The sequence below is a fragment of the Carassius auratus genome, chromosome 5, assembly GCF_003368295.1.
Source record: "Carassius auratus strain Wakin chromosome 5, ASM336829v1, whole genome shotgun sequence".
In the NCBI taxonomy this organism is placed as follows: domain Eukaryota; kingdom Metazoa; phylum Chordata; class Actinopteri; order Cypriniformes; family Cyprinidae; genus Carassius; species Carassius auratus.
This window is the reverse complement of record NC_039247.1, coordinates 898,285-921,678: the sequence shown is the minus strand read 5'-3', so window position 1 is coordinate 921,678 and position 23,394 is coordinate 898,285. Positions and strand designations below refer to the sequence as shown.

At 39.1% G+C, this 23,394-nt stretch overlaps 1 protein-coding gene across 1 annotated transcript in view; it reads left to right on the top strand.

Annotated features, from left to right (window-relative positions):
* LOC113070139 (netrin receptor DCC) overlaps positions 1-23,009 on the top strand; it is a 60,177-nt gene extending 37,168 nt beyond the window's left edge. Inside the window, exons 14-24 of the mRNA XM_026243347.1 lie at positions 864-971; positions 2,051-2,245; positions 2,712-2,744; positions 6,345-6,410; positions 8,257-8,419; positions 8,496-8,719; positions 8,816-8,932; positions 10,647-10,799; positions 12,041-12,247; positions 20,723-20,862; positions 21,567-23,009. Of these exons, the coding sequence (XP_026099132.1) occupies positions 864-971; positions 2,051-2,245; positions 2,712-2,744; positions 6,345-6,410; positions 8,257-8,419; positions 8,496-8,719; positions 8,816-8,932; positions 10,647-10,799; positions 12,041-12,247; positions 20,723-20,862; positions 21,567-21,647 (1,487 nt within the window). The 3' untranslated portion in view covers positions 21,648-23,009. The remainder of the gene's footprint in view (positions 1-863; positions 972-2,050; positions 2,246-2,711; positions 2,745-6,344; positions 6,411-8,256; positions 8,420-8,495; positions 8,720-8,815; positions 8,933-10,646; positions 10,800-12,040; positions 12,248-20,722; positions 20,863-21,566) is intronic.
* Positions 23,010-23,394: the final 385 nt, after the last annotated feature.

The following is a 23,394-nucleotide window of genomic DNA, read 5'->3' as shown; positions in this document are numbered from 1 at the left end:
CAGTTCGGGAATATATTTGCTCAGTTTGGGAATATAAATACTCAGTTCGGGAATATATTTCCTCAGTTTGGGAATATAAATACTCAGTTCGGGAATATATTTGCTCAGTTTGGGAATATAAATACTCAGTTCGGGAGTATATTTCCTCAGTTTGGGAATATAAATACTCAGTTCGGGAATATATTTGCTCAGTTCGGGAAAACAATTACTCAGTTTGGGAATGTAATTGCTCAGTTCGGGAGTATAAATACTCATTTTGTGAATATATTTGCTCAGTTTGGGAATATAATTACTCATTTCAGGAATATAATTGCTCAGTTTGGGAATATAAATACCCAGTTCGGGAACATAATTCCTCAGTTCGGGAACATAATTGCTCACTTCGGGAATATAATTCCTCAGTTTGGGAATATAATTTCTCAGTTTGGGAATATAAATACTCAGTTTTTAAATATAATTACTTATTTCGGAAATATAATTACTCATTTTGGGAATATAAATACTCAGTTTGGGAATATCATTTCTCAATTTAGGAATATAGATACTCAGTTTGGGAATATATTTACTTGATAAAGTGCCTCATCCTGTATATGTAGAAACACTGTGAGTATGAAAGCGTCTTTACTCCAGAAATAGATGCTTTTTTTACTGTCTAAACTGTAGTGAAGACATGAAACATCACTCTCATGCGAGGCCTCGGGGTTAATGAAGCTGTTTAATTAGTTTCTGTGTAGGGCTGGAATTAAAGAACTGCTTGTCATCTCTGAGCGTTGGATAATAAAGTCACAGGTATCAAATGTGTAGTCTCATATACGATGTGTGCAGAATACATCAAAAATCCTCTCTCTCTTCCCATTGTTCAGCGCCGAGCTCCGCCCCTAAGGACTTGACTGTGATTGGCCGAGAAGGACGTCCACGAGCCATTTTGATTAGCTGGCAGCCGCCGCTAGAAGCTAACGGTCGAATCACAGGTGACGCTCAAACACACATGAAACGACGGGATAAAAATTCAGCTTGAGATGGTTTTGTATGTCCATCCAAATAATAATAAATGAAACCATGATCAAGACACAAATATTTTTTTTTTCTGCCCAACATATTAAGCTAAATATGTGTAGTAAACAGTGAAGCTCTATGAAGCTTCATGAAATCATTATAAGTAAAATAAATGCTTTTATAATGCATTATATATATAAAGGCTTCAAGGAAAGTGTTACCAAAGGGTTTCCTTCAAATGTGGCATAGGGGAAAGTATTTTCTTGGATTAAAAGATATGGGCAGCAACGTATAGTTTTAAATGCTTATAATATATTAAAAAATATTAATATATATTAATAATATTTGTTTTATATATATATATATATATATATATATATATATATATATATATATATATATACACACACACACACACACACACAAAAAAATTTTTTATTATAAAATATATTTGGCTTTTTTTTTCTTTTCTTTTTTTTTTCTTATTTATTTATTTATTTATTTATTTATTTGCCATATGGGATATAAAAAGTTATGATACTGTGAGGGCCAGAAATTCATAATAGACTGTTAGTTTAAGTGATTAAAACACACTCATTGTCACACACGGGTGTTTCATATGTCTTAGCACAGACGTGATGCTCCTCTTGACCTTCATCTGTGTGTGTGTGTGTGTGTGTGTGTGTGTGTGTGTGTGTGTGTGCGCTTGTGTGTGTGTGTGTGTGTGTGTGTGTGTGTGTGTGTGCGCGTTTGTCTGTGTGTGTGTGTGTGTGTGTGTGTGTGTGTGTGTGTGTGTGTGTGTGTGTGTGTGTGTGAGGGAGTGGCGGGTGTGGGTGTGTGTGTGTGTAACGGGACACACACAGTCCCATCAAGAGGCTGTTGAGGTTTCGTCTAGCATTTGACTAGCACATGTATTTTTAACTCGCCCTTGTTTTCCTCCCGTCACACTCACATTCTCACTCACCAGAGGTTCGACCTTTGACCTCTGAGTCAGCCCCACACTAACCTGGTTAACCGCAGCAGTGCTGGTTTAACTCCTGCGCTTCTGTGTCAGGTTATATCCTGTACTACACACTGGATAAGAACATGCCCATCGACGACTGGGTGATGGAGCCCATCGGTGGAGACCGCCTCACACACCAGGTCATGGACCTCAACCTGGACACCGTCTACTACTTCCGCATCCAGGGCAAGAACGCTAAAGGAGTGGGGCCGCTGTCGGAGCCGGTGCAGTACAGGACGGCCAAAGGTGAAATAATCCTCTGTGCTTCACTTACACTAAACCAAGGAAACAATCAGACAGTCTGTCATCATTAGTGATTCACTAACGGATCAGATGCACCGTTTTCACATTAAAATCTGAAGGAGGTCCAGCCATACGACCAAAAAGATATATTTTAAATGCATTTCAAAATATACAAAAAAATCCTAAAAATGCATTTGTTTGTGCATATTTTTGCATAAAAATACATTTCAAAATATCACATTTGAAGAAAAACTGAAATTCATCATGGAACATGCTGTAAAGAATATAGAGAATATAGATCAGACTCTGTTCCATGTTTTGTGTGTGTTCTGCTCCCAATATGTTTCCATGCCCTTATTTGGTTCTTCCTGTTCCCTGATTAGATGAAGGTGAAGTGAATTACACAGAGGCAGAAACACACTGACAGACTTTCTCTCTCTCTCTTTCTCTCTCTCTTTCTTTCTTACAGTTGAGCATCCTGACAAGATGGCCAATGATCAAGGTAAGCAGATGATCTCGTGATGTTTCAGTAAATAGCTCAACCATGTGCATACTGAACAACACTGAGCCTGAAGATCTCCATCAGGTGTGGAGAAATGCAGCACTGCATCAGTGTCTCATCAATGGATGCTCTGCAGTGAATGGGTGCCGTCAGAATGAGAGTCTGATATAAACATCACAATAATCCACAGTGCTCCAGTCCATCAGCATCCATTGATGAGACACTGATGCAATGCTGCATTTCTACAAATCTGTTCCCATGAAGTACCTGTGCGTGTGTGTGTGTGTGTGTGTGTGTGTGTGAGTGTGTGTGAGTGTGTGTGTGTGTGTTAGTAACAAAGAGCACAAATCATTTATTTCTCCCCAAACTCCCAGCTCTAATCTCCATCTCGTCTTCTTTTAAACACATTCCCCTTCACAGCCGGTCTTCAGAGCTGATAATTCTCCGTCTGAAAGGTCTGAATTGTAAAGGGTTGTTGTTAGGAGTGCTCTGAGTGGCGTGTTGTGTTAGGAATAGTGCGGTGAGAACGGCTCTGAGGAGAGACGCGTGTCACTTTAATGAGAGTTCCTTCCGTTAATTAAGACGCGCCGCAGCAGGAACGAGCTCCTCGGATGCTTTAATAGACATCCAGAGAGAAACGATCAGAAGAAGATAAAAATGTGGCACTAGACCCAAGATATGTGAATAAACACAGGGTTTTACTTGATTTATTAGTCTAACCGTCTAATACACACAACACAGGATTTAGGAAACAAATAATACATTTCATAGGCCTCTATTATCGTAAAAATTTTAATAAATAAGTAATAAGTTTTATGAATTCAATTAATTTCACATTCTTTATTTTAATTATTAAAATGTATTATAGTTTAGTTATACCATTAAAACAAGATCCAGAGAAATCAAAATAAACTGAATTTGAGGAATAATAAATGTAATTTGGGGGGGGGGGATTTCATAGGGCTCTAAAAAATAGTTTTTTTATTATTATTTGTTTCATGATTTTAATAACTTATACATACTTTATTATCATACTACAACAGAATCTCAAATTAAAACATAATTTGGAGGAAATAAAATATTTCAATTCATGAGAAATAAAGTAATCTAAAAAAATAATAATTTTAGAAAAATAAAATGGATTTTCAGTGTTAAAAAATATTAAATAACAGATTTTATAGTGCTCTAAGAAATGTGTTTTTCTTGTGATAAATTGTTAAACTGTTTCATGATTTCAGTTTAGATAGATTTAGATAAAGATAGATTCAGATTTGGATCAAATTAAAACAGAAAACAGAATTTGTGGAAATAGAGAAAAGAGGTGATTTCATGTCAATTTCTACTTACATTTCACTGCTGGTCATATGCTGTCCATAAACCATGTGTGTGACAAATAAAGATCCTGAAAATCTTGACGTTTTGTTACATTATCCAGATGTATCCATAATGGAATATGGGGAGAAAAGTTGATTTGGTTTGGTTTTGACACAGAGTGAAGGGAATAGTCTGTTCAGGTTCGCTTCAGGCGTTGACAGACAGACAGTAGAAACAGAAGACAGCGTTTCACTCTGGAGAAAAACTAGAGTCGTTTTATCTAAATAGTGCAGAGTTTCTCCTCGGTGCACACAGTCACTGCAGCAAACGAGGAGTGTGTGTGTGTGTGTGTGTGTGTGTGTGTGTGTGTGTGTGTGTGTGTGTGTGTGTGTGTGTGTGTGTGTGTGTGTGTGTGTTTCCACACTCATAAATCACAGTAAACATCATCAGGGCCGTGAGACTGATGTTTGACAGGTTCCTCGGGTCCTGCTCCACTTAAACACACACACACACAGGAGTCTGAAGATCATCAGCACTGGAAATACACTCCGGACGCTCCAGATTCTCCTCCAGAGCCTCATCCACAGTTTATTACACCGAGAGCCGGAGAGGAGCTCTCGACACACACACGAAAGCTCTCCCAGATCGTCCTCGGCGGATCTGAAGAATTATTATAGAGAAGACCGGGCACTTTCAGATCGAGCAGGGATCATACAAAGATTCTTACGTCAAGATATACCTTTTCTGCAGAAACAAAATGACAGCAGATTTTTGTCTTGTTTTTTTTGAACAATGTTCCCAAATGAAGTGACTTTATGCAATATAATCAGTAATAAGTAATAATAATAATAATAAAAAAAGTCTAGTAGTGGAGTAAGACAAATACCTGTTTCTCCTTTAAATGAAGTGGATTTTTCTGATTCCACTGAAGATATTGCTCTTGTTTTGATCCAAAGCGCTCTTCATTTTGACTGTAGGTCTTAAAAAGTCTTAATTAACGTTTTCACAGTTTAAGGTCCCAAAAGTTCCTAAAGCACAGCACAAAGTCATAAATTCATAGTCAAAAATGTTACATATACTGCAAAAATGCTATATTTTGATACATAGATTTCCTGAAGATGCCAAATGAAGACAAAAAGCCTTGATTTCTGAGAAATCGATCGAAATGAAGTGAGTCAAAACAAGAACAAATCTGCCAAACAGGAGTGAAAATTATTTAATTCAAAGATTTTTTTTCTGAGCCCATCGGCAGACATAGTTTTTATTTTTAAAAAGCTCAGACTTGCTTAATTTGAATACATTCCTCAGAATGTCAGAGTTTTGCATCTTGAGTTATGAATCTTTAGGCATTTGCATGGGAAAACAAGACAGAAATACTGAACAAAAGATGATTTTACTGTGTTTCTGGGGTATATTGCCCTGTTACTGTGGTAAAGTCACAGTGAAAGTGGTTTTGTGCCTTATAAAGTACACACTGATGGCTGTGTGTGTGTGTGTGTGTGTGTATGTGTGTGTGTGTGTGTGTGTGTGTGTGTGTGTGTGTGTGTGTGTGTGTCACGCTGTCAGTCTCTGTTTCCCTGGGTGTCCACTAGTGAGCTCACTTCCCCTTAGACACTTGACCGTAGGCACTATAATTCCTCTAGTCTGGTCCTGTCTTCACAGTAATTGCACTCCAGTTAATTACACCAGGTGCAGGAAATCTACTGTCATTAGTCTCCTTATAAATACCTGTCTTTCCCTGTTGTTTGTATGGAGTCCTTACCGTTCGTATATCCAGTGTTATTCCCCGAGATTCGTCCCTGCCTTCTCATCATCTGAGTTCCCGTTCCTTCCCTTTCCTGTTCCCTTCCTTGTTTTGTTATTTTGTTTGTTTGGACTGAATTCTGGTTTTGACCCATGGCATGTTTGACAACGATTTTGGATACCCCTTAATAACGCATACCTGCTTTTGGATCTCGCTCTCCTGTGCTTCACTGCTGCACAAATCGTTTCTGTGTCTGTGTGTGTGTGTGCGTGCGTGCATGTGTGTGTCTGTGTGTCTGTTGTGTGTGTCTGTGTGTGTTTGTGTCTGTGTGTGTGTGTGTGTGTGTGTGTGCGTGCATGTGTGTGTCTGTGTGTCTGTTGTGTGTGTCTGTGTGTGTGTGTGTGTGCCCGTGTGCACGTGTTGTGTGTGTGTGTGCCCGTGTGCGCGTGTTGTGTGTGTGTGTGTGTGTGTGCGCCTGTGTGCGCGTGTTGTGTGTGTGTGTGTGAGTGACTCTGACCTCAGTGTTCTCTCTCTGGTCTCAGGTCGCCATGGAGACAGCGGTTACTGGCCTCCTGATAATAACCTGCTGGACATGAGCAGTCTGAACGGTGAGTGTTTCTGTGAACACACGCTGAAGGTCAGAGAGCTGAACACAGGTCATGTTCAGTGCTATTTGCTCTGTGTGCTTCATCCAGGTCAGCACAGGGAGGCTGTGTAGTTCATGTTCTTGATCTTAATGTGAATGATTCATCGGTGACAATATTCTGAAGAAATAACGATGTTTGTCTTTAAAATCTTTCATCAGTGACTTCCTCCACATGACTTTCATCTTTATCTATAATTTAGTCTGTGCTCCGAATCTTCTGCTCATTTTATGAGCTGTTTATCTCAGAAATAAACTACCGGGCAGAAAAAAAGTTTTTTGTGTTTTTGAAAGAAATTAATACTTTTATTCATCAAGGATGCATTCATTCTTTAAAAGTGACAGTAAAGACTAAATCTAAACGCTGTTCATCTGTGAATCCTGAAAGATAAAATGCATCACAGTTTCCACAGAAATATTGTGCAGCACAACTGTGTTCAACACTGATAATAATCAGAAATGTTTCTTGAGCAGTAAATCATCATATTATTCTGATTTCTGAAGATCATGTGACACTGAAGACTGGAGGAATGATGCTGAAAATACAGCGGAGCATCACAGAAATACATTACACTTTAACACAGATTCACACAGAAAACAGATGATTTAGATTACAATAATATTTCACTATTTTTACTGTATTTTTGATCAAATAAATGCAGTGTAAAATATTAATTCATGTCTGCAGTAAAGCGTAAAATAAACCGTGAAATAATTACCCTCTTAACAGTCATAATCACAGTAAACTCATAGTAATTCTGTTTGGGTTCTAAAGCTCACTCGGCTGTGGACTGATTATAGTTGCCAAGCTGTAAGATGATTAGAGATCCTCTATAAACGTGATTAATTCATGCATCTCCAGATCAGCACTTATCATCCACTGCCATCAATGTCTTGTGTTTAAAACTGATAGTTCACCCAAATGAAAAATCTGTCATCATTTACTCGACCTCAACCTGCACGAGTGTGTTCATCCCATAGGTGTAATGGTTTTTATTCTGTAGAAACTGTATATTCTATGTCCCTTCACCAACCCTACACCTAACCCTAACCCTCACAGGAAACTTTGTGCATTTTTACTTTCTCAAAAAAACTCATTCTGTATGATTTATAAGTGTTTTGAAAAATGGGGACATGGGTTATGTCCTCATAAGTCACCCTCTCCTTGTAATACCTGTGTCATACCCATGACATTACACACACACACACACACACACACACACACACACACACACACACACACACACTCTCTCTCTCTCTCTCTCTCTCTCTCTCTCTCTCTGTCTCTCTCGCGCACACACACACACTCTCTCTCTCTCTCTCTGTCTCTCTCGCACACACACACACACACACACACACACACTCTCTCTCTCTCTCTCTCTCTCTCTCTCTCTCTCTCTGTCTCTCTCGCGCACACACACACACACTCTCTCTCTCTCTGTCTCTCTCGCACACACACACACACACACACACACTCTCTCTCTCTCTCTCTCTCTCTCGCTCTCTCTCTCTCTCTCTCTCTCTCTCTCTCTCTGTCTCTCTCGCACACACACACACACACACACACACACACACACTCTCTCTCTCTCTCTCTCTCTGTCTCTCTCGCACACACACACACACACACACACACACACACACACTCTCTCTCTCTCTCTCTCTCTGTCTCTCTCGCACACACACACACACAGACATACACACACTCTCTCTCTCTCTCTCTCTCTCTCTCTCTGTCTCTCTCGCACACACACACACACACACACACACACACACACTCAGTCTAATGTTGAGGTGTACTGTGTTGATCTCAGAGCCTCCGATCGGTCAGATGCGTCCTCCTCATGGCAGCGTGACGCCGCAGAAGAACAGCAACCTGCTGGTGATCATCGTTGTTTCCATAGGAGCCGTTACCGTGGTGGTGGTGGTGATCGTCGCCCTGATCTGCACCCGCCACTCGTCCGCCCAGCAGAGGAAGTGAGTTCAGAGAATAGAATAGAATAGAATAGAATCGAAACTCTGTCCTACTCTGTGTGTGTCTGTGTTCCTGTAGGAAGCGTGCGACACACAGCGCAGGGAAGCGGAAGGGCAGCCAGAAAGACCTACGACCTCCTGACCTCTGGATCCATCATGAGGAGATGGAGCTGAAGAACATAGAGAAGCCCTCGAGCTCCGCCCCCTCCGGCCGCGAGTCGCCCAATCAGAGCGGCCAGGAGATGGCACCAGTCAGCCACAGCCAATCAGAGAGCCAGATGGGCAGCAAGAGCAGCCACTCAGGTGAGGCCCTGGGCTCTGGAGGAACTGATCGATTCGATGCGTGTGTGTGTGTGTGTGTGTGTCAGCAGCTGAAGCTCATCTCGTTCTCTTCTTCAGGTGCAGATGGAGATGAAGCTTCCAGCAGTATTTCCACGTTAGAGCGATCGTTAGCCGCACGCAGGGCCACGCGCACCAAGATGATGATTCCCATGGACTCTCAGCCCAGCAACACACGTGAGCCGCTGCATTCAGACACCTTTATCAACATAAAGGTTAATATAGCTGTACATATAACTACATTTTCAACAACAGTGACAACGTGAGTGATAATAATAACTAGAACCATAACTACATCAATAGTGTCATGTGTTTATTAGTCACATTGAATCAGTGAAAGCTGTTATTCAGCGAACGCTCTAAAGATTTCCTGATGTCTTCTGTGGGCTGTATTCAGTTCTTCCGGTCTTTAGATAGAGATTTACTGCTGATCACAGAACTGTGCTTCACTGAGAAATACACATGATAATATCCGCTTCTGCCTAGTCACGATTTATCGGCAGAAATAGGATTTCGGGCAGCATTTGTGACCCTGATTCCCTAATCCAGTAATTCAGCCCAGACAGACGAGCAGGTTCCTGAAGAGTGTTTGTGTGTGAGAGGAGCAAGCAGAGGAGAAGCAGTGAATGTGAAATGTGCCTTCATATCGCCGGATGTCTGAAGATCACACAGCAGGCGTCATGGGCTTTGATTCTTCATAAGATGTGATGTGATCCTCACAGACGTCATGCTCGGCTGCGTTTGAGCGTCTCCTCTCTGACCTCCACCGCCGAAGCTGACGGAAACAAGAGGGGGGATACCAAAGTCATGAATGAAAGAGAAACTAAACGCTGCATAATTATCAGAGTTACTCTGATGAGACCTAATAACACGTTTGATGAAACTGAATCTAGATGCTCTCTAGGATTGACTATAATGACAACTACAATAACCTTAGTGTGAGGCCTGTGAATAAAACTGTTCAAATCACATTAAAAATAATCAGATTTACAGGAACATATTGTATAAATATGAGTGAATATTCATCTGTAGATCTGATGAAATTGCATGTGATTTTGCAGTGTTATTTTTAAGTTTTAAAGTTTTGTTGTGTTTTTATATGTATATATATATATAGAGAGAGAGAGAGAGATAAAGGTGTATATAGATATAGATAGATAAAAATGAATTCACTTAATGCACGTGTATAAAGTGAAGATGTTATTGTTGTGGCTGTAAGCTGCTGGTGAGTTCAGGTTTTCTATTCTGAAACATTTGGATGCAGGCAATGTACGCAAAACCTATTACACACACACACACACACAGAGAGAGAGAGAGAGAGAGAGAGATTACAGTCAATCAGCAGCTGCTCGTCTGGGGCAGTTTAGTAGATAGAAATCTCAACACTTCAGGCAATTTCTCAGCCCCGTCTCTCTCTCTCTCTCTCTCTCTCTCTCTCTGTGAGGTTTTCCATGTCAAGGTCAGCGCTCTTGTGCGCTTGTGAAGCTGAAGTGGAGTTGCTAACTGTGTTTTACTGCATCTCTCATGTACTGTCTCCTGATGTTTTGTTCAGAGTTTGTCGAATGGGTCCATGTGAATTCTGCTGTTTTCCATCTGTTCCATTCGCTGGATCACCGTTATTGAGCAGTTTAAAACAGACTAATGGGGTCCACATTTTGCTTGCAAGGGTCTGAATTCTAAACACTTTTCCTCTCGTAGGTGTTTAAATATTTAAACATGATTAATGATCAAAGTAAATCAGCCAAATAGAGCAGCCTGGGTCAGCGGTTCACCTTCCGCTGTGAGGATCTGACATCAGAAAGGCACAAAGTTCATTTTTTATTTCTGTCTTTTGACGATGTGGTGAGATGCTGTTTCTGATGGGTGTGTGTGTTATTTGTGTGTGTTCCAGCGGTGGTGAGTGCCATCCCAGTTCCCACGCTGGACAGCAGTCAGTATCCAGGCATCCTGCCGTCACCCAGCTGTGGATTCACCACACACCCCAAATTCACCCTGAGACCCATGCAGTTCTCCACACTGAGCGTCGACCGCAGTTACGCGGCCGGTAATACACCTGTCTGTCTTTCCATCCTTCTGTCTGTCTCTCTGTAAGTCTGTGTGTTTGTGTGTCTCAGTTGTCTTCATCTGTCTGTTTTTTTTACGAAGCATCCAGTAGTTTAGTTAAATAATGAAGTCAGATGGATTCTGATTGACTATCAATGTTTGTTTTGTTGTTAAGAGTGATATTGTTCCCCGTGTCATGGGGGTCGTAGCAAGGTAAGCAGTAGATGTAAAAAAAACATGTAAAACATGTTCAAAAAAAATTCTATTTATAACTTAAAATCACATCACAACGAGCAGCTGTTGTATTTAATGTCATTTAGAGATGTGTTGGCCCTGAAGAAACCAGGCTCGTTCTGCTGTTTGGTTTGTTTGAGTCTCCACTTTAAATGAGTTTGTTAGCAGCAGAAGAAATTGATTTGATTTGGTCCTTTGGCAACAGCTGCCGGTCTCTTTGCATCACTGAAATAAAACAGCTCTGGACCACAGTGAGTCCAGTTAATCTACGCTCCTCATATATATGCATGATTACTAATGGAAAAATCCAAGCGCAGTTTTCAAATGACCAAAACACTCATACTTTTAATAGACTTTCATGAGCTCTCAGTATCAGCGTGCAAACTGCATCTTAATGAGTTATAGTGAGATGGAAAGGAACGAGTCTCACGAAACCTGCTTTAGCTCCATCAAAAGAAAATAAATCCATATGCATTACTTTCTTGAGAATATTTTTGCATAACCGCAATGAAAATGTGCTTAATTAAAACAAAATGAAAAAGGTCACATTTTTTGCATGTTTCATTCCACATTTATTTCTACAGCAGTTTATGCAATACACATTTTTTAAAAGCAGCTTCACAGTAATAATCAGGAAAATAACAGTTTTATGTTGCAATTCATCAATCATGAAGCATATTCAAGTCGCTTTGGATAAAAGTGTCTGCAGAATGATTGAATAATTAAATGTCACTGTAGATTTCAGCTGTAAAGCAGCTCTACAGAAGACAATAGTGTCGTTATTCAGATCGATTCTGATCAAGTTTTGTTCTCATCTGACAGTGTCATTGCACGTAAATCAATAATATTACTCAACATTACTAGTCTCTTAAACCCCAGAATATAATTGATTATTTTCTATTAGGTCAAAAATCTGAATCTGAAATGTCACATCTTCATGTGATTGGCTTCTCATTTACATAAAGCTCAGTTTTCCCCAATCGTTCTGTGTCTGTGTGTGTTTCCCAGCGATGTCAGCGGAGGGCGCCGCTCCAGTAGCCCCGCAGCAGCTGATTCCCACGGCGCAGTCGGAGCCGTCGGTCTCGGAGGAGATTCCCAGCCGCACCATCCCGACCGCCTGTGTGCGGCCCACACATCCCCTGCGCAGCTTCACCAACCCTCTCCTGCCTCCACCCATGTGCACCATCGAGCCCAAGGTCTACACGCCAATGACAGGTACAGCTCCATCAGTCCTGGAAACATTCCGCTATATCGCGTCTGCTTTCATTCAGTACACCAGTGCACTCTTAAAATAAAGAAATGAAAGAAAGACAACACTGATGCCCAAACTAAGGCACTAGTACTCATTTATATTTCTGTGTTAACATTTATTTTATTTTAACAATGTAAGTGAATAATACAACATTTACTTTTGGTCCACAGCAATTTTTTTCATAGTGTAAAAACCATTTTAAGAATCTAAAGAGCCTTTTTTCCACTATAAAGACTCTTGTGTGCAGTAGAAAGATTCATGGATGTTAAAGGTTCTTCTTGGTTATTTTTCAGAATGTAAGTAGCAGGGTGTGCTGGTTAGAGACTAGTTGGTATGATGTTTTGCATGTGAATGAGGGCAGTGGAGATGTGGAATCAGAAGAGGGAATCTGGTGGGTTGTGTTGTGCTGTCTGTAGCCAGAGGCAGAGACCGTGGAGACGTGAAGCTCTATCTGCTGTGAGTCTGGAGTCTGATGGTCTCTCGGTGGGAAATCAAGTGCTCGGTTTGTGTGTGTGTGTGTGTGTGTGTTCCCATGGGTGGCTGTAATGTTCATCGATTGCAGACATCATAACAGTGTGGAAATGCACACAAACACTAACGCTCCAGGGCTTCTGCTTCCTCAGAGGAGATCTGACTCTCTCTGGATCTTCATCCTGTACTGCAGCGCTGCAGCTGATATTCAGAGAGCAGCAGCTCATGTTTCCCCCGCAGTTAGGATTTAATTGGTTCTGCTCAAACCCTTTGGTATACAGTGTGTGGGGCTCCAGATGCTTCTCCATTAAGCTTGAGAATGGAGACTGAATGGACACTCTTTCCGCTCAGATGTTCGACAAGCATCCGATTATAAGATCCAGCAGTGAGAGCAGATCAAACATTCCAGGATCCGGTTAAAAGATTTGCTCGGAATCCAGCGGAGAACAGAGAAACTCTATCTATCTATCTATCTATCTATCTATCTATCTATCTATCTATCTATCTATCTATCTATCTATCTATCTATCTATCTATCTATCTATCATTAGTAAGTTAATTCTAAGTTATTTAGTTAGTTAGTTCTATCTATCTATCTGTCTATCTAACGTTAGTTAGTTAGTTAGTAAGTTAGTTAGTTAGAATTAAATAAACTATCTATCGTTAGTTAGTTAGTTAGTTAGTTAGTTACAGTAGTTAGTTGTTTATTTAGTTCTATATATCTATTTATCTATCTATCTAACGTTAGTTAGTTAGTTAGTTAGTTAGTTAGAATTAAATAAACTATCGTTAGTTAGTTAGTTAGTTAGTTAGTTAGTTAGATACAGTAGTTAGTTGTTTATTTAGTTCTATATATCTATCTAACATTAGTTAGTTAGTTAGTTAGTTAGTTAGTAAGTTATTTAGTTATATGTGTCTATCTAACGTTAGTTAGTTAGTTAGTAAGTTAGTTAGTTAGTTAGTTAGAATTAAATCAACTATCTATCTATCGTTAGTTAGTTAGATACATTAGTTAGTTGTTTATTTAGATCTATCGTTTGTTTGTTAGTTAGTTAGTTTGTTAGTTCTATGTGTCTATCTAATGTTAGTTAGTTAGTTAGTTAGTTAGTTAGTTAGTTAGTTAGTTAGTTAGTTAGTTAGCATTAAATCAACTATCTATCTATCGTTAGTTAGTTAGTTAGTTAGATACAGTAGTTAGTTGTTTATTTAGATCTATCGTTAGTTAGTTAGTTAGTTAGTTAGTTAGTTAGTTAGTTAGTTAGTTAGTTAGTTAGTTAGTTAGCTGGATGGCGCCTTGTATGGCAGACACCGCCGTCGGTGTGTGAATGTGTGTGTGAATGGGTGAATGTGAGGCAAATTGTAAAGCGCTTTGGATGGCCATGTGGTCTGTTGAAAGCGCTATATAAATGCAGTCCATTTACCATTTACCAAATGTTGCTTCAAATAAATCTATCTATCTATCCTTCTATCCATCTATTGTTAGATAGTTAGTTAGTTAGTTAGTTGTTAGTTAGTTCTATCTGTTTCTGCTCTTTCATGTCTTTTTTTCTGACTGGAGAGTTGGTGTTGTTCCATCTCTCATTCATCTCTGTGCTGCTCTGGCATGAAACACTTGTGAATAAGGCATGTTTGAGAAATTAATCATTAGTATCGTTTGTTAGTTAGTTAGTTAGAATTAAATCAACTATCTATCTATCGTTAGTTAGTTAGATACAGTAGTTAGTTGTTTATTTAGATCTATCGTTTGTTAGTTAGTTAGTTAGTTAGTTAGTTAGTTAGTTTGTTAGTTCTATGTGTCTATCTAACGTTAGTTAGTTAGTTAGTTAGTTAGCATTAAATCAACTATCTATCTATCGTTAGTTAGTTAGTTAGTTAGTTAGATACAGTAGTTGTTTATTTAGATCTATCGTTAGTTAGTTAGTTAGTTAGTTAGATACAGTAGTAATTTGTTTATTTATTTCTATCTGTATGTCTATCTATCTATCTATATATAGTTAGTAAGTTAGTTAGTTAGTTAGTTAGATACAGTAGTAAGTTGTTTATTTATTTCTGTCTGTATGTCTATCTATCCTTAGTTAGTTAGTTAGTTAGTTAGATACAGTAGTTGTTTATTTAGATCTATCGTTAGTTAGTTATTTAGTTAGTTAGTTAGTTAGTTAGTTAGATACAGTAGTAATTTGTTTATTTATTTCTATCTGTATGTCTATCTATCTATCTATATATAGTTAGTAAGTTAGTTAGTTAGTTAGTTAGTTAGATACAGTAGTAAGTTGTTTATTTATTTCTGTCTGTATGTCTATCTATCCTTAGTTAGTTAGTTAGTTAGATACAGTAGTTAGTTATTTAGTTCTTTCTGTCTGTTCAGTCTGTCTCAGGCCATAAGTTGACCTATATAGGACTAAATGTTGCTTCAAATAAATCTATCTATCTATCCTTCTATCCATCTATTGTTAGATAGTTAGTTAGTTAGTTAGTTGTTAGTTAGTTCTATCTGTTTCTGCTCTTTCATGTCTTTTTTTCTGACTGGAGAGTTGGTGTTGTTCCATCTCTCATTCATCTCTGTGCTGCTCTGGCATGAAACACTTGTGAATAAGGCATGTTTGAGAAATTAATCATTCGTTTGAACTTTGTATCATATGTTATTCCCTCACGTGGAGAATTATGACTGATAAAGAAAACACTCCCAGTTGGCTTGTATCGTATAACTAATGTTTTGATTAACTCATGTTAATTAATTGTCGTCAGGAGCCGTGAGTGTAAATCAGCTGCGGGGTGAAACGCTGCAGACGTGCATCGACTCTCATGATGGAAACACATGAAATCCAGCAGAATAAAAGTCATAGGGTCTCAGGAGGGACGGTCGAGCCTTTGAGGGCTGTCGGTTTTATATTTACTGTCCACAAGCTTCACAGACTCGCCTTTGTTCCTCTTGTTTCAGAGGAGTCCATCCGTCTTTTAAAGAAGAATTTAAAGCCGTCTCCTTCCTGCCCGAGAGAGACGGATCAATCTCTTTTAACTTGAAGGCATCAGTGAGTCCAGAGAAGCTCTGACACTGGAGATCCTTCATGAATTTTTATTTAGACAATTTTGTTGAATTAACCTGAAACATTTACGGCTTGTCAAATTTGTCCTCTGGTCTTTGGCGAAGGTGTTTTCTCTTGCTTTTAAAAAGCGTTTGTTTTCCTAGGATGTACTGAAATATTGATCAGGCGTCTCTAAGCAGCAGGGAAGGAATCCTGAATAAACACTCAGAAACAGAGCATTCGCTCGGAGCTGACGCTGCTGTGATGGCCACTTCTCCACCAGTTAAATGGGGTTTTTAAAGTGGTGTTGATGATGTGAGGGATTGTGTGGCTGACAGACCTGAAGCGCTTTTTCACACACCATAACACACACCGCCCTCGACTGAGAGAGACACGTTTGTCAAAATATAAAGACAAAGAGGAGCAGAGAGAGGGAGGAGAATCTCATGACAACTCACCCCAAAACAAAACAAAATATAATGTGCATGAAGAAAAGGAGGCTGATTTTAGACCCAGTGTTATTTTATTCACATTATGACATTATTTTCATGACAATTGAACACAAGTAAATTCTGTTTGAGGAGCTTCATTTCTTCTCATTTATGTTTCTCATTAGATTCTCATTGTTTTAGTACAATGTTTTATTTATTTAAATCAGAATAAATTAAGGACAAATCAGCAAATACTACCATTAGTTATAAATGTTTGCATCATCTGAAATAATGCATCATTATTTTTATCACAATTAACCCCTTAAATTCTCATTACTGTAATGCAAAGGAAAATAATGCACTGGCTTTAAAAACATGCTTTGTTTTTGTCATGCAAAATGCAAAAGAAAGCTTGTATCTCATGGTTTTTTGGGGTTGAAATGTGATCCTTGACGTGTTTTTAAAGAAAGTAAGTAATTTATTTTACATTATGACGTTATTTCCATGACAATTAAACTCAAATACCCATTTCTATATGTATTTGGATGTTTAAGGAGCTTCTTGTTCATGTTTCTTATCTAATCGTGACTTCAGTCCCACTGATCGAGGGACTGTATGGAACAGGAGAAGGTTATGAATTGCTATTGAAGATGTGTTCTCTAAAGCATCTTCTTAATTCTGGTTTCTCGCGTCTCAGTGAGAGTAGAAGCTTGGCTCTCGGCTGGATCTGTGGCAGAAGTTAATGAGCGCTAATCATCTCTGGACGAGCGACAAAAAGAGAACTGACAGCGATAATATCACTTACCACTCAAATGTAGCTCTAAAAGAGGGAAAACATCCTGACGTCCAGATCCTGCTACAGTGGTTCACCAGGACAGTTTTAGTGCACTAGACCAGCAAAACCACCTTTAAACTGCTCAGGATACTAGTATTGTACATGTATCAAACTGTGTGGATATTTGTTTCACTCTCTTATTGTCTGAAATTGAACGTTGAGTTGAAGAGTGATGAGCACAAGCCAGTGAGTTGCAGTAGCAGCACGTACACAACCCATAAATTGCTTTTCAGTTGACTGAAAATCCATATCAGAAAACATTGAGCAGTTAGCATGGAGCGAATGCTAACAAGCCCCTCCGGCGGTCTGCATCTCTCTGAGCAAGTCTTTCTCATAATGTACTTATAATGGGGTTATGTGATGTTTTGCCTGCTCAGTTTCGCATTTCTTTAGTGTAGTCAAACTGTTTTGTTCAATGTTCAATGTTCAATTTATTTATAAACTTTAAAACAACCTTAGTATACCAAAGTTCTGTACACAGATACATTGATCCATCACACAATAAAGCAAACACATCATTAGAAAACCACAGTCACAAAACATTGAAAGCATGGGAAAAAAAAATATGTTTTTTAAAAGACTTTTAAACTGAGACTCAAACCTGCGACTTTTGGGTACCTAACCATCTAACCATTAGGCCACAACTGTCCTTGTCTAGTGCAGACTTGTCATTGTGCTTAAGTGGAATGTAAAGCTGGATATCATCTGCAGTGATATGACACATCAAATCTTCTAAAGATTGAACCAATGGGTAGCATGTACAGCGAGAACAATAATGGTGCCAAATTTGATCCTTGAGGAACACCACATGAAGAATATGCTACAGAAGAGAGGAGTATTGCCCAATACTGACCGAAAACCTTCTGTTAGACAAAAGGACAGAAACCAGTCAAGTACAGTGCCTGTAATACCAATGCAGGGCTCCAAGCGAGATTACCAGAATACCATGGTCAACAAAATCAAACTGAGATCTAAAAGTCCCTTGTATTACCAAAATCATTAGATGTTAAAATGTCATTAAAGGCCTTCAGAAGGGCAGACTCTGTGCTGTGTAGACTTTTAAAACCACACTGAAAAATATCAGTATTATAGTACTCAAATAGCTTTGTAATTGCATAAGTACTATTTCTTCTAAAGATTTAGATAAAAATTGCAAATATGAGATCGGACTAAAGTTTGAGTAAACTGCAGTAACTAGAGTGGGCTTCTTACAAATTGGCGTCACAGAAGCTATTATAAAACATTCTGGTACAGCCCTGTCTTTAGAAAATTGTTAATGAAAATTACTAGGTCTGAACTTTACATACAAAATGCATACGAAAGTTTTCACATTTTAACGGTGAGATCTCAGGAGTAATTTGGGTTTAAATCAGAATCGATTGTTGAGAAAAGTGTTCTAGAGCAATGTAACTCTTTGGCAATACTTTCTGATAAATATTTCACCTTTGCAACCTTGGAACCCTTTTGAAATTTGTGCAATGAATCTTTCAGCATTTCGTATGACACTTGAAGCCCATCTTTCTTCCACTTATGTTTGCATTGGCGACATTGCTGTCTAAGCTCCTGAATGTCACTATTTATCCATGGCTGGGTCTTTCATTTAAATTAAAATGCTTGCAGGGTACAATAAGGTCTAAGATATTGGAGAACCTATTACAAAAAATCTTCACCTGTTCATTAACACTTGAATGTTAAGTGATAGGATCTAAAATAAAAGGTTGATGAGCAAGAAGAAGAACTATGGATGGCACATACATTATGATGATTGGCCTTCCTCCATCGAATCTGCAGAGAAGTGCATCACAACGACCAAATTGGTACACCCCCCACACAGAGTGAGACGGACGGCTGGAAGCCAGTGCAAGCTTTAGTGTCATGGCATCCGCCAATTTTCCACGCCTTGTTCATTGTCACCACCTACCCATGCTAAACAAATCTTACAATAATGCATTACAAATTTATGCATTTACTTATTTAAGACTGGAATAATAATAATAAAAAAAGATAACTGTTTAACATTTATTATATGAAAAATAATTGTGTGTGTGTGTGTTCATAAATATTTTGTAAACAAACTGGCATTTAAAGGCTTAAAATCCTAAAAAAAAAAAAAAATTGTTGTTGTTGTTATGATCAGTACTGATGTGGGTAAAAAGATTATAGAGAACTGATTTATATATATATTTGTGTGTGTGTGTGTGTGTGTGTGTGTGTGTGTGTGTGTGTGTGTATGTGTGTGTGTGTAAGTAAATTCCTTTCATGCCTGATTTTTTGTCATTTATGTCCAGGAACCTCATTGTAACTTTCTTAAACTGATGCACAATGGTTCATGTAGTTTTGCACATTCACAGGAATTAGCTTACTTCTGCACTGCAAAACAAGGCTGATAAAACCATTCAGCTGAACAACATGAAACCACTTTATCTTGGCTTCATAGATGCGGAGCTTTATTGAAAACCGAGTTCTGGTGGTTAAATGAAGTCTACATTAACAATCAACAATAATTCTGCTCTCTAATCACTGCCATTGATAAAGCAGAAGCATGAATGCACAGCTTTGACAAGGATGTGTTCCTGGAGCAGGTGCTGCCAATTTCTGCAGTTAAATTGTGCTGCTGATGCTGAGCGCAGGTCTCTCATTAAGATGGAGCAATGTGAGAGATTCTGGAAGCTTGTTATCGGCATCCATCAACACAGTCTGTTGGTTCCCACGTCTTCAGAGAGAAAGCTCACGGATGAGCAGGGATGCTATCAGCCCATCCATCTGTCCCATCTCTCTCTCTCTCTCTCAGTCAGTCTGTGTCTCTCTATCTTCTGGAGGTCTGCCAGTGCAGCTCTGGATGGAGGTCTGGATTTTGATCCTTTAACTACATTCATTTTTCCACATGATTTTGTTGCATCCAGGGTGAGCAGGACTGGTGCTGAAAATAATGGCAATTATTTGTAACTACCTTGTTTTCTGAATAAGTGCACCAAGTGAAAATTGCATTGTTGAAAGAAAGAAATCAAAGTCACAAAAATGAGCATTGGTAGAAAAAGCATTCACCCTTAGATCATCTGAGATCAGGAGGAGTTTGTTTCTTCATCAGGTTTGTAGAAATGCAGCACTGCATCAGTGTGTCATCAATGGATGCTCTGCAGTGAATGGGTGCCGTCAGAATGAGAGTCTGATAAAAACATCCCAATAATCCACAGCACTCCAGTCCATCAGTGAACATCTGGAGAAGACAAAACCTGAAACACATCCAGCATTAAGATGGTTTTAACTCAAACACATAGAGTCTATAATCCAGAATAACACTTCCTCCAGTGAAAAAGTGTTCTGGTCTGAATCAGGAGAGAAATCTGCACAGACCAAGCAGCGTTTAAACAGATCTAAACTAATCTGTGAGAGATCTTTCACTGGAGGAAGTGTTATTCTGGATTATAGACTCTATGTGTTTGAGTTAAAATCATCTTAATGCTGGATGTGTTTCATCTTGTGTCTTCTCCAGATGTTCACTGATGGACTGGAGTGCTGTGGATTATTGTGATGTTATTGCAATACCATCAGCTATTTGATTACCAACACTCTTCAGAATATCGTCTTTTGAAGAAAAAGTTTCAAAGTCTTCTATGAGTTTGAGTTAGTGATGCCAGACTGTTGATGTTTGGCTGAAGTGATGTTGTCTGCTCACAGGTGGGAGTTTACCCAAACCGCAGGTGAAGACGGCTTCTCTGGGTCAGGCTGGGAAGGCTCGCTCTCCGTTACTGCCCGTGTCAGTGCCGACCGCTCCGGAGACGGCTGAAGACGGACAGCAAGCGGACGAACTGCCCAGCGTGAGTCACACACACCTGCACACATCTCTCTCAAACACACGCTTCAGTCTCTCAGCTGGGAGCCGTTTGATATCTCACTGCGGAGAATCATTTCCACAAACCTCCAGCAGCAATCTGGCTAGTTTTCCTTTTCAGAAAAGAATGATTGAAAGACCATTCCTGCCTCTGCTTGAGCAGGTGTAGTTATTAATATTTTGTAAAGATTTGAAGCAAGCGTGCTGTTTTCATTGAACAGGCAGATGAGAGCGCAGACTGTGTTCAGCTATTGATGTCACAATAACCAGACAAAGTGGGAAAGTTTGACCTCAGCTGACTCGGCTTTTCTCGTTTGTGAGCGAGAGACGGAAAGGTCAGGAGACTCCGTCCATCCATCCCACACACATCTGTATAATTGGGATGGCCTTTTCCAGACAGACATGAAAAAAACTTTTTTTATTCAGCCAAAAGAAGCTAAAGAACCATCAAATCTTTAGATGAACGAGTGATGAATTAATAATCCAAACCAGAGCCGCAATAAGAGTTCATGACGTTCAGACTGTAGATGTGTGTGAGTTTGTGTTGCATGTGTCTAAAATCAGATACTGATACTAATCAGAGAGCAAACCGTCTTCTCCTATCCATGCAATAAACACTCGTATCTGAAGGTCACAGTAACTTTTCCCAAACCATGTTAAAAGTTTCTGATCTGCTCTTGTGCTCCGCAGTTGGACGATCTGAGCGTGGAGATGGCCAGTCTGGAAGGTCTGATGAAGCAGCTCAGTGCCATCACGGGTTCGGCCTTTTAACACACACACACACACACACACACACACACACACAGACGCAGAGGAGCGAACGCCTGGAACGAGGAAACACAGACTCTCTTGTGTTCTGGTGAGATCCACCTGAAGCCCTCGAACGGAAATATAAAAAGGGAAAATGACTCCAAACCGAATCTCTGCGCTGGAGAGGAAGCGTGTCTTTTCTAACACTGTTTGAGATTTTATACTGGTTTCTGAACACGGCCGTGTGAATCCATCCCACTGAACGCAGATCCTTCGGGATGAAGACTCTCGAGTATCGTCCGATGGGATCATTAGTGATTCATCTCCAACCCGATTGATCGGAGTGGCCAAAATGCAAACCCTCTGACTTTTCATCGACATCTTGCCAATCTATTGCTGCCAAAATCCCTGGAACACTCTTTACTAGGGAACTGTGTATTCATAGAAGGAGGTCGGACGCCGGACAAGCCCTCGGCTGGATGAGAAAACACTGATTTAGTTGCAGATTTTCATCTTATTCGTCTTCACCTATCTTTGTGAATCTCTTTACCACACAAACGTCGTATTGGTTTATTATTTCCCAGCGCTGTGCTCTTCGTTTCACATCGTGTGTTTCCTGTCACCCACGTGTGCTGCCAAAAATGATTTTATAGTAAAAATATCTAAATGTTCTTAAATCAAGATGCATTAACTTGAGAAGAAAAATGCAGAGATTTCTGAAAAAGGTATAAAAATGAAGTAAATTTACACTTTTCACTTAAAATTTTTCTGAACCCGTTGGCAGATTTTTTTCCTTCTTTTTTTGGTTTTACTCATAAATTTACTTTATTTTTACAAAAATTTCTTAAAACTAGACTTAATTTTGACACATCATAAGCTCTTTCATTCATCTCTTTACTATTTGCGTTTAAAACCATTTTATATTAGAGTTTTTATGTGCCTATACATATTTTCATTCACTTTTTGGTCACTTTATTTATTTGCTGTGTTGCGAGAGAGAAGGAGGATGAAATGTGTCCCTATATTTGATATTTTTCTGTCGTTCAGATGCTGTTTTTACAGATGCAGCGAGCGATTGATGGACTGATCGATGGACTTGGGTTTCTACGATATATTTAATGTATAATTTCGATCGTTTCTTTCACAGTAAATTATGAAGAGGATGAGATGAATTGTAGAGCTTTTATTTAACCCTTTAGGAGAATAAATGATGAGGAATTCTGGGACGGATGTCACTGTGCTTTTGAATGAAGATATCATCATTACACACATTCAGCTGTCTGAAGTTTGTGTGTGTGTGTCGTGTTACATGTGATCGACATCATTCCTGAGATCTGGAGACGTTTGGATTCTCACACGTCTGAAATCCATCAGTATTTTTCTTTCAGAAGCATAGAGTCTGTGTCTGTCATTCCCTCACACAGTCTGTTCATCTTTCTCACAGGGAAGAATCACAATTCCTGCTTTAACGGAAAAGTTCACAGGAAAATAAATGTTGTTCCAAACCATGAAGAACTAAAGCAGAATCTTCTCGCAGATTCTCTTTGAGATTAAAAAAGTTAACATTTTGTGGCGGTAAAAAAAGGTTACCAGAAATTAAATAAGTAAAGCAAGCAAAATGTTTATATCCTGCTATTCTGTCTTTATTTCTCTGAGTTGCGAGTTCATTTCTGACAGTTCTGAGTTAATCAAGTCGGATTTCTGAATTCTAACAGATTCTGAGCAATTCTGAAAAAAAAAAAAGTCTCAAAAAAGTCAGAATAACGAG